General features: G+C 39.7%; 1 protein-coding gene across 1 annotated transcript in view; it reads right to left on the bottom strand.

Moving 5' to 3' along the window:
* LRP1B (LDL receptor related protein 1B) overlaps positions 1-14182 on the bottom strand; it is a 1639960-nt gene that overhangs the window by 388154 nt on the left and 1237624 nt on the right. Inside the window, 2 exon segments of the mRNA XM_030210865.1 lie at positions 2328-2509; positions 7758-7880. Coding sequence (XP_030066725.1) covers positions 2328-2509; positions 7758-7880 — 305 coding nt within the window.

The following is a 14182-nucleotide window of genomic DNA, read 5'->3' as shown; positions in this document are numbered from 1 at the left end:
TTACAATTTATGCTCACAACATGCTAGGCATATTCTATAAAGTGGTGCTCGTAGAATGGGCAGATTGTAGGCATTACAAAAATATGTGTGTGATTATAGAGTACCCCTTCACCACACCTAACTTAGGCACTGGTATTTACACCAGGCTTTACTTGGCATAAATTCCATCGACCAGGTTTAGGCATGCATAAGGGTTCTAGGTGTATTCTATAAACTGCACCTAAAGTTGTGTGGTTTACAGAATACTCCTTGGTGGAAATTGTTGGCGCCAATTTTCAAGGTGCCATATAAAGAATTGGGTCCTATTTGCATAAATGTGTGCCCTATTTACCCTGAAATGTAGGAGCATAAGTTTTCATCTGAAAATTCATTATAATATAGGAGTTTAAAAGTTATGTTCATAAATTTAACCCTGCCATTTGTTTGCCTACATTTATGAGTCTAATTTATGAGCCTAGTGCTGAAAATCAGAGCTAAGCTCCTAACTTCTTTTCCTTGGCTAAATCTGTCCCTGTTACCACCTATTTTGTATGCCCCTAAATTTAAGAGTTTAGTGAAATTTTGAGTAAAAAATATATATGCACTCAGCCTTAGTAAATTTTCAAAATTTATGAGCATAACTCTGAAAGGGGTCCTTTTACTAAGCTGCAGTAAAAAGTGGCCTTACTGCACATTTACGCCAGCCTTTCCTGCATGCTAAGGTCATTTTTACAGCAGCTGGTAAATGGCCGATTTACTATTTTTTTAAATTAATGGCCATGTACTAATTTTGCCTTTAGAGTACAGCCATTAAAAAAATATTAGCGCATTAGCACCTACTACCACCTATTCTGTAGGCAATAAGGGCTCATATGCCAATGCAGCACTAATCAGTTAGTGCATGGTCATGTAAATGTACTAACTGATTAGCATATAAATGCCCCCTCTCTGACACCAAACATGCCCCCTCTACGCTAAAAAATAAAATATTTTTTAACGTTCTTTTTATTGAAATTTCATAGTTACAACAAATGTAATAATAACACAGAGTAAATTTATTTATTTATTTATTTATTATATTTGTATCCCGCACTTTCCCACTAAAAGCAGGCTCAATGCGGCTTACATAGTAATAGGTAACAGAGAATTTTGTTATGTAAAGTAAAAAAGTTCAGATATCTCTTTGAGATGACTATAAGTACATTAGTAGAATAACAACAAACAGTAAACATGTAAGCAATAAACAGGGTAACAAGATTAGGAGGAACACATCACCATCGACAGTCTGATTATACATTAGGAAATCAGGGTAACCGTAGAAATGTTGTATCACATATTAAAGATTAAAATGATTGCAATAGTCGTCTAAAAGAGACCATATTTTCTGAATGTATGTAAAATTGTGTAATTGGATGGAATTTACAGCTTCATATTTTTTAACCACGTAGATTTGAGACCACCATTCATGGAAGTGAAGTTTTGAATTATCCTTCCAAAGTTTGAGTAGAGCTGTAACCATCATAATGTTGAACAATCTATTATGCTTTTCAGGCAGTTTAAGAACTAGGCATAAGGATTTAAGGATAATAATTGTATAGAATATTGATGAATGATTGTCAAAAGGGAGTATACTAACTATTTGTCCCAGAATCCAAATTATGATGTCATCAGAAAGGCCTAGGGTTTGTTCTCATTAGTAATGTATACTAATTTTGAGATGAGCTGAGAGATAAAGATCCAGTTAGATTGCTCTGAACATGGAAGATTGTACAGATGCACAAGAGAGTCAAATGGAATAAAAATGCCCTTTTTTCAGAAGTTCTGAGACAGACCATATTCCAGCTTTTTCCCATATTTTCCAATTGATATAGGAATTTTGCATCTTAAATTGTGTGTTATACCACAGAGAGATATCAATTGACCATTTTTCTGTGAGATGCTATGGCATTTACAATAAAATTGCAATCTTCAATAACACTGGAGTCTCATTGTGGAATAGAGGAAGGCCGAGATCACAGCTGCCTTAGTTAAATACTGGTTGGAAATTAAGACATCAAGAAATATGTAGTACATTAGGGACCCTGTTTAGTAAGGTTCTCTAGCGTTTTTAGCACATGCTAAAAATTACTACACGCTAATGTTAGAAACACCCATATATTCCTATGTGTGTCTCTAGCATTAGCACATGCTAATTTTTAGTGCATGCTAAAAACATTAGCGCGCCTACCGGGCAGCTTAATAAACAGGCCCTAGATTTCAAATGTGCTTATATGGTACACTTAATTTTGTTTTAATATTAGACATTATCTACATTCATTCTGATTATATAGATGAAAATTTCAGCATACCCAGTCTGAGGATCCAAAGATAAATCTCTAGGAAACTTCAATCTTTTGCTCACAAGAATGGTAGGATATAGACCATTGAGCTTTGACACTTCAATTATCCTTTTTTCTGTGTCAGTCCAATAAATATTCTTTCCAATCCAGTCAACTGCTAGTGAATTGGGTACTGCTGTAGTATGCACTACCTAGGAGAATTGACAGTAAAAAGGCATACAACATTCAGAATAAGATGAAAAATTGTTGAAAGTATTAGGATGCTTAGCTGCATTAGATTTAGAATAAATAGGCATTTCTGGCACTGCAGTTCTGACAATACTTTTCTAAGGGGCCCTTTTTACTAAATTGTGGAAGGGCTAATAGCACTGCCTTCTGGGTAGCGCTAGCACCTGGCGATAATTTTGAAGTTGGCACACGCTGTTTCCCATGGTAGAAAATATTTTTCTAATTTCTACCACAGGGGGCGTTCCTGGCGGTAATCGACAGTGCAGCCACATTAGCACACACTGCATGATTACCGAACGAGTAGCCTGTGAGACCTTATTGCTAGGTCAATGGGTGGAGGTATGGGCTCAGGCAGTAAATAGCCACATGCTATTTTTCATTTTAGTTCATGGCCATTTACTGGCCCAATTAAAAAAAAGTCTTTTTCACCCAGCTGCATTAAAAAAATGGCTCAGTGCGTACCAATTTCAAACATCCAAACTACTGTAGGCCACTTTTTACTGCAGGTTAGTAAAAGAGCCCCTGAATTTTATATCCTAAAGCTAACTTCTTTGAACCATTTTCTAAAAACTTTAAATGTATCACTCTTTTCTGGATGGATCATTCAGGTCTTTATCTGCCATCATTTACTATGTTACTATCAGGCTCAATTTCCAAAGGGAAGGACACCCATCTTTTGACACAAATCGGAAGATGGGCATCTTTCTCACAGGGTCGTCCAAATTGGTATAATCAAAAACCGATTTTGGATGTTCCCAACTGATTTCCGTCGCAGGGATGGCCAAAGTTCAAGGGGGCGTATCGGAGGCATGGCGAAAGGGGGATTTGGGCGTGCCTAACACATGGATGTCCTTGACCCATAATGGAAAAAAAGGGCGTCCCTGATGAGCACTTGGACGACTTTACTGGTCGTGTTTTTCTTACGACCAAGGCACAAAAAGGTGCCCAAAATGACCAGATGACCACCGTAGAAAATCAGGGATGACCTCCCCTTACCCCCCCAGTGGTCACTAACCCCCTCCCACCCTCAAAAAATATCTTTCAAAATATTTTTTTCCAGCCTCAGATGTCATACTCCGGTCCATCACATTAGTATGCAGTTTTAGTGGGTGCAGTTTTAGTGGGTGCAGTGCACTTCAGACAGGTGGACCCAGGCTCATCCCTCCCACCTGTTACGTTTGTGGAGGAAACAGTGAGCCCTCCAAAACCCACCACAAACCCACTGTACCCACATCTAGGTGTCCCCCTTACCTGTAAGGGCTATGGTAGTGGTGTACAGTTGGGGGTAGCGGGTTTTAAGGGGGGTTGGGGGGCTCAGCACACAAGGTAAGGGAGCTAAGTACCTGGGAGCAATTTCTGAAGTCCACTGAAGTGCCCCCTAGGGTGCCCGGTTGGTGTCCTGGCATGTAAGGGGGACCAGTGCACTAAGAATGCTGGCTCCTCCCATGACCAAAGGGCTTGAATTTAGTTATTTTTGAGATGGGCGCCCTTGGTTTTCATTATCGCCAAAAATCAGAAACGACCAAGTCTAGGGATGACCATCTCTAAGGACGCCCATCTTGTTTTGATAATACGGGTTTCCCCGCCCCGCCATCGGGACGTTTGGCGAGGATGTCCTCAACAAAACTTGGGCGTCCCTTTCGATTATGCCCCTCTTTGTTTTCTGATTGCTATTATTATTATTATTATTATTATTATTATTATTATTGCCTTACTTTGACTATCATGATGCAATCAAGGTTTTATAAAAGGTATCACTCTCCATAAATACAAAAAGCACATACCAACACAACAAACTAAGAGTAAGGTATGATTTTAGATCACACCAGAAAATAAAATACAAAATAGAGGTCAGGAGATATTTTACACAAGATGATGCCTTGGTCCTCACAGTAGACAGCTTATCCTTATGTGGGGAAAACAAGTTTTAGAACATATTAGCCTTATTACATTGTGATTCAACCAGGTGATAGCTTCACTGGGCTCCATCAGGCATTCTCTTCTGCTCAAAAAGACTGCCAGCCCTCTGTGCCATGTACAATTGCATTGGGGATCACTGGCCTGTTGTTGCAGAGGTCTTGCAGCTGAGGTGATAGACTATCCTAGCTGTACCAGTGAGATCTTTGATCTTAGCCAATACCATGATTGGGAATATAGGGGCAAAGGGACCACCCTCTTTTCCTTAATGAAAATGACCTTCACCTTCTGAAAACTGCAACACGTGATCTTGATAACTGACAAAAGAAAAAGGCAATAGTACGCAACCTTCATCACATAAGTAAATATTTAATTATATCAGCAATTGTGCTGATGAAGCCAAACAAATCTATCACAAACAAAAAACACCCTATTTACTAAACACATTTAATTTGAACAGGGTAGGGTAGGTGGGTGGGCAAATCAAGATGACTGTGATGTGAAGAAGAAGGAGAAGCATTATCTTCTTATCCTCATTTTGTGTCTCCCCTCTTTACTCTACTGTAGCCAATCAGATCTTCGCACATGATAGAAGGTCTACTTTTGGAAGCTCTACAGGCTGCTAGATGGCACAAAGGATGCAGCATCAGATAACTTCTTTGTAGTCAGCAGCAGAGTCCCAGAAACTAGCCACTCATCCGTATTGCCAAGTGTCCTGCAGCAAACAGCTGACTGTGTCTGCATGAGTTACAAGGCCTTTTGATGCACATAAATGCTAGCATTCTATAGATTTATGTGCTCAAGGGACACATAAATGCAGGCACCCAGATCATAGAATTGCTTTTATAGGTTTTGCTATGTATATTCTAATTGCTATTTGTATGTATAGGCATTTTATTACTGCTTTATAGTAGAGCATCAGAATGAAAAGCATATCGAGATTCATTTAACTAGCAATTTGGAAATAACTTAACTTGTTTTATTGTTTGTTGGATTTTAAATATGAAATCATACTCAGTTATTCATGTAAGAAGTTTAAAATTATCGTTGTATTCATTTGACTGAAAATGTAAGGGTAAGGGAAGAGTAAGGTTAAAGCATTTGATATACTGCCTTTCTGTGGAATAACCAAAGCAGTTTACATATTATATACAAATTGTAAAGCTCCCAGCCATGGAGGAGCGTGATAGGGCCCCCACAGCCTGTGTCCTGCCCTGCTTGATCTCTGCACTTTTACAGTCTGGAAGTTTTCTTTTTACCCTCTGCGTTCTGGGGTTTGGAATTCCACAAGGTCCTTTGCAATCCACCGGACCACAGGGAGAGCTATATTGTAATCCACCAGTCAGGGCTATCTCACTCAACCTCTTCACTTTTACAGTCTGGAGGTTTTTACCCTTAGTTGTCCCCTGCTTGGGACTAAGGCTCCTAGGTGGGTGTGGCCCCTCAGTGCTTCCCGGATTCCACCTCCACTTCCTCCACTCAGCTCTAAACTCCCTCTGAAACAATCCCTCTCTCTCCCCCTTTCCTACGGAAGGGAAGGAGAGTCTCTGAGTGCTCCCTTCTCTCCCCCCCTTTTCTCTCAGGTCCCTTCAACTTCCATGATTAGGGAGTCAGTGTTGCAGCACAAACCCCGATTTAAACAGTTCACTTTTATCACAGCACAAACCCCCAATTTAAACAGTTCACTTTTCCGCTTCAACCTTTTCTTCCCCTATCCACCTATTACCAGGCCCGGGGAATATAAGGGTCCCACCCTTTCACTGTCAGCACCAACTCCTGACAACCTCCCACTTGACCCAGGTTAAAACATTTGTTCCTTAATTCCTCCTCTGATGCAGCCACCTTCTGCCCCTCCCCCCTGCATCAAGCCAGAGAACCAAGCTGCCATCTGCCCCCTTAACTCTCTACCTTTTGCTTTGCCAAGAGCTGAGATATCCATGGGTTCCTCTTCCAGGTTCTCCTCTCTCTCTTTCTCCCCACCATCCCATGATTGCCAATCCATGGGCTCTTCTACTCTGCCCCCTCCCAACTGCTCTTCATTCCCCTGATTGTACTTACTCAGAGTCTCCTCCTTCCCCTTAGCCCTCTGGGACTGGTAGTGTGAATAATCCTTACTTGCTCTACTCTGTGTCTCCCTCAGGGCTGCTGGGAATTGTAGTCCCTGGCTCTACTCTGTGTCTCCCTCAGGGGCTGCTGGGAATTGTAGTCTTTGGCTCTCACTATTTCCTCTGAGGAAGGTGACCAACTGCTTTCCCTAACATGGTGGATCCTTGGGGACCAGAATCTACGGCGAGCACCCCTATGGACAGACTCAGGCCACCCCGAATGAGCCCTTCTCTTCCCTTCCCTGGCCATTTTCCACTCCATGCCCTCATGCTCTTCAAAAAATACATTCTCTGTCCCTAGTGGGCATATGTATATGTTGTATACTGATAAAAGCTATAGCATTTGGGAGACAAAATAGAATGTCAGCAAGCCACAATTCTTTAACATGATCTAACAGTTTCAAAGGTTTCTAGAGACATCTTTGGAAGGATAGTTTATTTAGAAAAGGTTCAAAGAAGAGCAACCAAAATGATAAAAGTTTTGTAACTTCTCTCATATGAGAAAAGGGTAAAGAGGTTAGGGCTCTTCAGCTTTGAAAAGAGACAGCTGAATGGGGATATGATTGAGGTCTACATGATCCTGAGTGGTGTAGAACAAGTAGAAGTGAATCTATATTTTACTCTTTCAAAAAGTACAAAGACTAGGAAACACTCAATGATGTTACATGGAAATAGTTTTAAAACAAATAGGAGGAAGTATTTTTTCACTCAATGAATAATTAAGTTGTGGAACTCATTGCTGGAGGATATGATAACAGTGGTTAGCATATCTGGGTTTAAAAAAGGGTTGGACAAATTCCTAGAAGAAAAGTCCATAGTCTGCTATTGAGACAGACATGGGAAGCAACTGCTTGCCCTGGGATTTATAGTATGGAATGTTGCCACAATTTGGATTTCTGCCAGGTACTTGTGACCTGGATTGGCCACTGTTGGAAACAGGATACTGAGCTAGACGAACCACTGGTCTGACCTAGTATGGCTATTCTTATGTGCTTATGAAACCCTCCAAAAGTCTTGTGTTTTTTTAAGTGGTATATGTCTGTTCATAATTTGCAGATGTGTCAACCAAACTAGTCTAAATCCGTATACAAGCTGGATCATTGCAATCAAAATAATGTTTATTTTAAATCAATTCAGCCATTCTGATTACATTATTCTACAGATTCTATCATTATAAGACTCCACTTACCTTCATGTCACTTCCATTCAGATACATTCTATTTATCCTGCTGCCATTTGGTGTGCTGGAATCAATCCAATAGATAAACTCTTCTCTATAATCAAAATCTATAGCAATTACATTGTTTAGTCCCTGAAAAGAAAATAAAGATTTGTACATTCTCCTTATGTCTCCACAAATTGTTCAGGGTATTCAAATTAAGATATTAAGTATGAATTTACTAGTTGAAATTAAAAAAAAAATGTACCACACAAACACAAAAACTGGGGGGGGGGGGGGCACTCAAGAGCTGTACTTGTTCAAACGTAGATGTTGAGTGATTTTGCTTCAATTCTAACTGAAACATTCAAACTAAAATCTGAAGGAAGAAAACCAAAAATTTCTCCATGGCTCAGTTGACACAAAACCAACCCTTCAACCCTGGAAAAGATGGTGGCATCTAAGAAACAACCCAATGAAAAACACCTCAACCAATGATGACTGTAAAGCTGGCACTTAAAAGTATGATGTAGCTGCAATTGGATGCCATATGGAAAGTGTAGGCAGACCTGGAAAACCTCTTAGCCAAGTTCACCAGGTGGCAAGAGCAGCTTGTCTCTATGGAGATATGGAAGTGTGGCAACGCAATGTACCACAAATTAAGCTAAATGCAGACAAGATTGCCAGAATGTAAAAAGAAATCAAAGATATGGCTAATTGCAGAAATATAGGAATTTTGGGTGTGACAGGAGTAGAGGGTTATGATATGCTTAGATTTCTGGAGAATCTGCTCCCTCCCTTACTTAGTATCATTCTACCACATCGCTAGAGATAGAGCAGGCCCACTGAGTCCATTCTGGGCACTTCCAGCTTCCAAGAAACCTGATCTGGTAGTTGTGAAATTATTTCACTACCCCCAGATACTGGAAATTGTCAATACAATGAAGACCAAATTATTGCTGTTGGATGAAAGTAGACAACACAGACTACTGCACTGAGATGCCAGCAGTTCCTGGCTCTGAGACTCAAATTGAAAGACTCGGGGGTTCATTTTTGGCATTTTCTATCCAGCACAAGTGCGAGAGACCTATCTTAATACAACTGTGACCTACACAGATGCATCGATGCTCCATTGGTGGAATGTATGAAACAGCTGCAAAACTGGACTGGTTCACCCCAACATCTGTATAGTATAGTTAGATTTACTTTGCTCCTTGGCCACCATTTAAATGGACAGAATTGGTAAACTGGCACCACCCCCACCCCTGGCAACAGTCAGAGATATGATCACTATGCTGTCTTTGACTATTAAGTATGATTTGACCATTAAGTATGAGTGTGAAGGCAAGAATTCAATGAGGAGTATATGGAGGGGGGAGTGAATTGTTGGAAAAATTGAAGAATAAGGTTGTTTCAGTGTATGGCTGGTTTGGGCTGGGGGCTGAGGAAGGAGTGAAGTGTGCAGGTGGAGGGATAGTTCAATGTGTTGGGATTGAGGGGAAGGGGCTAGGTGAGAGAATCTGAGTTGTGCTTACATTGTTTTGATTTGAGGCCCTCAGCAGTATGTCAAGGCTCTGAGAAAGGACCACTAGTTTTACTAATGCAGGCCAAAGGTCAGCCTGCTTATTTTTCAGGTTGTTGTTTTGTTCATGTTGTATAGCGATGTCCAAATTTGTTTTCAGAATGATATGATATTTTGTTTCCTATACTTGGAGACCGTCATCTGAATTTATTGGATTGAACTGTTGGCTATGGCTAGTCGAACCCTGTAACTTAAGGCCCTCTTTCTCAATGGATTTAACCTCATTGATAAGTGGGAAAAATTTATTCAATATCTCAGGAAGGAGTATACTGATATTTGGATGTTGTAAAAAAAACACATCTACCCTGCATAGTAAGCACTATTTTAAAAATCAACGGAATTTCCAATCATATATTTTCAGCATCAGTGGCAAAAATAGAAAGGCACACCTTTTATTTGCTTCTGGCCTGCACCACAATTTACCTGTAAAACATCAATGTACTGACACAGATGGGCACTGATTATTAGCGATGGACAACACAAGGGTTGAGATTATCTGCTTATGACTGTCTATACTGTAACAACAACCTCTTCAGAGTTTAATATCCTTGAGTGAATATGGAGCTAGTCCCAAAATTATAGGTGGTGATTTTAATCATTGTGGGATCTTATAATGGATATGGTTTATTACAATTAATATTCCACCTTTTCTGAAGGCATTACAAGGCAGTGTACATATTAAAGAAGGAATAGAAAGGAACACCAACTAGAATAGGAAAGAGGTAATCAATCAAAACACCATAAATCAGAGAAACAGTCCAACACATAAAATTGCATATGTCATGTGTTCAGCTCATGCAATCATAATCATAGCATTCAAAATAGACAGTTAACTGGGATTGTGTAATCATGCAATGACATTATCTCCAGCCAGGGTTGGAAAGGCCTTCTGAAATAGATGGGTCGTTACCACCATGCAAAATTTTGGATTGGAAAGTTCTAAACGGATAAAGGCTAGAAGAGCATTCTAGAGGAACAGAGCAGTGCAATAAAATGCACTGATCCTAGTTATCATTGTGTAGAAAGATCATGGCAAAAATCCAATAATGAAGATATCAAGCAATCTTGGAAATTAATGATGATGTGTATAAATTTGATGTGACTAAATTAAAGAGCTCTTATGCTAGTATTATAGATTCTTCTCCACTGTCTGCAAAGGTACATTTTCAGACAATAATCTAATTTGTCCTCCCAGACCAAGTGATACTGTTATTACAAAGACACATGCTCACTCTCTTCCTGACTTTTTTTCTTCAAAGGTTAACAAGGTAAGGCAGAATTGAAAAATATACAATCATCTTTATTGCCAAAGGAAGATCTATTATTAGGTGATATAATTAGTCACGTTTTTGAAGACAAGTTTGGTCCCATTTTGATTCAGTTTCTTGTGCAGAAATTACCTCATTAGTTCATAACTTTTCTAATACACATAGAAGCATTTTCAATATAACGTTTAAGTCAGATTTTGGACGTTTTGCACTAACAAGATTTTATGCGCTACTACTACTACTACTATTTAGCATTTCTATAGCGCTACAAGGCGTACACAGCGCTGCACAAACATAGAAGAAAGACAGTCCCTGCTCAAAGAGCTTACAATCTAATAGACAAAAAATAAAGTAAGCAAATCAAATCAATTAATGTGTAAAGGAAGGAGGAGAGGAGGGTAGGTGGAGGCGAGTGGTTACAAGTGGTTATGAGTCAAAAGCAATGTTAAAGAGGTGGGCTTTCAGTCTAGATTTAAAGGTGGCCAAGGATGGGGCAAGACGTATGGGCTCAGGAAGTTTATGCCAGGCGTAGGGTGCAGCGAGACAGAAGGCGCAAAGTCTGGAGTTGTCAGGAGTGGAGAAGGGAACAGATCTACTAGATTGTAAGCTCTTTGAGTAGGGACTGTCTTTCTTCTATGTTTGTGCAGCACTGCGTACGCTTTGTAGCGCTATAGAAATGCTAAATAGTAGTAGTAGTAGTAGTAGTAATAAGAAGGATTTATCCATGGAGCGAAGTGCACGGGAAGGGGTGTAGGGAAGGACGAGTGTGGAGAGATACTGCGCTGTGCATGTATCTTTTCAGGCCATTTAAAAAAAACAAACAAACAAATGAAAAACATAGAAAATCAAACCATTGGTATGTAGGGGTGGCCAGCATTTTTAGCAGACTGGTAACACAGACATCCCAGGAAGCAATGGGGCACCCTAGGGGGCACTGCTGTGGACTTCAAATAAATGCTCCCGAGTACATATTTCACCATTGCTTCCTTATCTGTTCTGCTGAGCCCTCCAGAACCCACTACTCCCAACTGTACACCACTATAATAGCCCTTGTGAGTAAAGGGGGCACCTATATGTGGGTATGGTGGGTTTCTGGTCAGTTTTGGGGGGCTCAAAATTTAAAACACAAGTGTAACAAGTAGGGGGATATATGGGCCGGGGTCCACCTGTCTACAGTGCACTGCGCCCACTACACTACTCCAGGAACCTGCATGCTGGTCTTATAGACCTGGCTATAACATCTGAGTGCTATCATAGAGGCTGATGAGTACTATTTTTGTTCACATTTTTGGGTGGTGGGAAGGGGTCAATAGCCACTAGAGGAGAAAGAGGGGGTCATTCCTGAATCCCTTCAGTGGTCATATGGTCATTTAGGGCACCTTTTTGTGTCTTATTCATTAGAAAAACAAGTCTAGACCAAAACACTGACGTTTTCACCCTAGACATTTTGGTTTTGTTCTATTATGGCTGTAAAATGTCCAAGCGTTAGACTCACCCTAAGCCCACTATCAAAATGCCCTGACACACTCTCTTGTGATTTGGATGCACTGCAGATGAAATGCTTAGATAGATGTATGCAAAATAGGTTTCAAAAATACCGATTTGGACGTTTTGAGAAGAAATCTATCCAAATGGTGTTTTATGACAGTTTTTGGATACTTTTTTGAAAATGTGCCTCATGGTGTACTGGACCATTGTCCATCATATTTGTTAAAACATTCTACTCCTCAATTTATATCCTGGATAGCTATTTTAGTTAATTCTATGTTGCAAATGTTTTTTGTTTTTCCATTTGAGTTAATACAAATAGCACTTAGACCAATTCCAAAATCTAATATCTTGGATATGTTCAAACCTGCTAGCTTTAGACCAATTGCAAGTATACCTCTATTTGCTAAATTGATAGAAGCTATTGTTGGAGCAAGATTGACCTGTTATTTGGAGAAATTCTCATTACTTTGTGATTCTCAATTTGGGTTTAGAGGCAACCACAGTACTGAATCATTACTTATTCTGTTTACTAAGGTTAGAATTTCTTTTTTTAGTGCATGCTAAAAATAAGCTTGCGCTAAACATTAGAGATGCCCATATATTTTTACAGGCGTATCTAGTGTTTAGCACGCGCTAATCATTAGAGCACACTAAAACAGCTAGCACACCTTTGCAAAAGACCCCCTCAGTTTGATATCTCAGGGGCATCTTATACTCTGGATTATTCCATTCTACTTGCAAACCTCAAGGAATTTGGAATTTTTTATACAATATATACCTGGTTTCAGGATTTAAAAAAATCATAGTTGCTTTGTTGTGAAAAATGGGAAAAAAATTTAAATCTTGGACTCCGGTATGTGGTGTACCACAGGGGTTGTCACTCTCTCCTATTTTATTTAATGTCATTATGAGGCCTTTGGGTACTATTCTGTTACCATTAGCTCATTTGTTTTCATATGTTGATGATTTATTTATTTATTTTGCTTCCTCTATTGGATAGTGTAAAAATGAGACAATGTCATGTTATGGATTTAGAATTGGTTATTGGATAGAAAACAGAGTAGGCTTAAATGGCCATTTCTCTCAATGGAGGAGGGTTGAGTAGTGGAGTGCTACAGACTCTGCTCTGGGACCGGTGCTATTTAACATATTTATAAATGATCTGGAATTCAGGACAACAAGTGAGATGATTAAATTTGCAGACAACCCAAAACTATTTAAGGCTGTTAAAACACATGCGGACTATGAATAATTGCAGTAAGTCCTTAGAAAATTGAAGCCGGGGCATTCAAATGGCAGATGCAACTTAATGTGGCCAAATGCAAAGTGATGTACGTTGGGAAGAACAATCCAAATCACAGTTACCTCATGCTAGAGTCCACCTTGGGGGTCAGCACCAAAAAAAAAAAAGATCTTCTAATAAAGATTATGGTGGAAATTCTCCAAGTATCACATGTGTGGATAACAGAGTATATTCCAGTTCAAGTGCATTACTTTCAAGGTTCTCATTTGTTACCTCAGTGTAAATTTGATTTAGTGGAAAAAACTTTGCTAACTCTGAAGAGTGAAAATTATTGCAATAACTCAGTGGATTCTACTGATATAAACAGTTTAAATGGACATGTGTACTACAGATTAATGGTTGCCACACTGAGTAGCTGCAAATAGCCAACCAATATCAACAGAAATCAGAAGAGTACTGTCAATTTCTATGTAGACTTCAGACAGTCTGACTCAAAGAGAGAGACATCAGGCCACAGGCCTTACATGCCAAGCCATGGTGGCAGAAGCTATGAAAGACTTAAAACCTCACACAGATCTTGTAGGAGAGAATCAATCTCAACACTCTGGTGGCTCCAGACACAGTTCTTGAAGTTCTAGGTCTTTAAAATCACACAGAGCAAGTCATTCCAGTCAGTCTGCAACCAGTGCAGCAGCTCTCTGAGTCTCAGCCAAGGCCAAGGCTGCTAAATCAAATGTTATTTATAGCAAACAAGAGGCCACCATCAAACTTGAGAAACTTAAACTAGAAGAAAAGCAGAAAGCTGCTGCCACTGCTGAACACAAGAAAACAGAGTTAGGCATCACCTTTTTTCTGCTCTAGCAAGAAAAAA

Source organism: Microcaecilia unicolor, chromosome 7 (assembly GCF_901765095.1).
Source record: "Microcaecilia unicolor chromosome 7, aMicUni1.1, whole genome shotgun sequence".
Taxonomy (NCBI): domain Eukaryota; kingdom Metazoa; phylum Chordata; class Amphibia; order Gymnophiona; family Siphonopidae; genus Microcaecilia; species Microcaecilia unicolor.
Note: the sequence above shows the minus strand (reverse complement) of the source record. Positions and strands in the feature narration are given on the sequence as shown.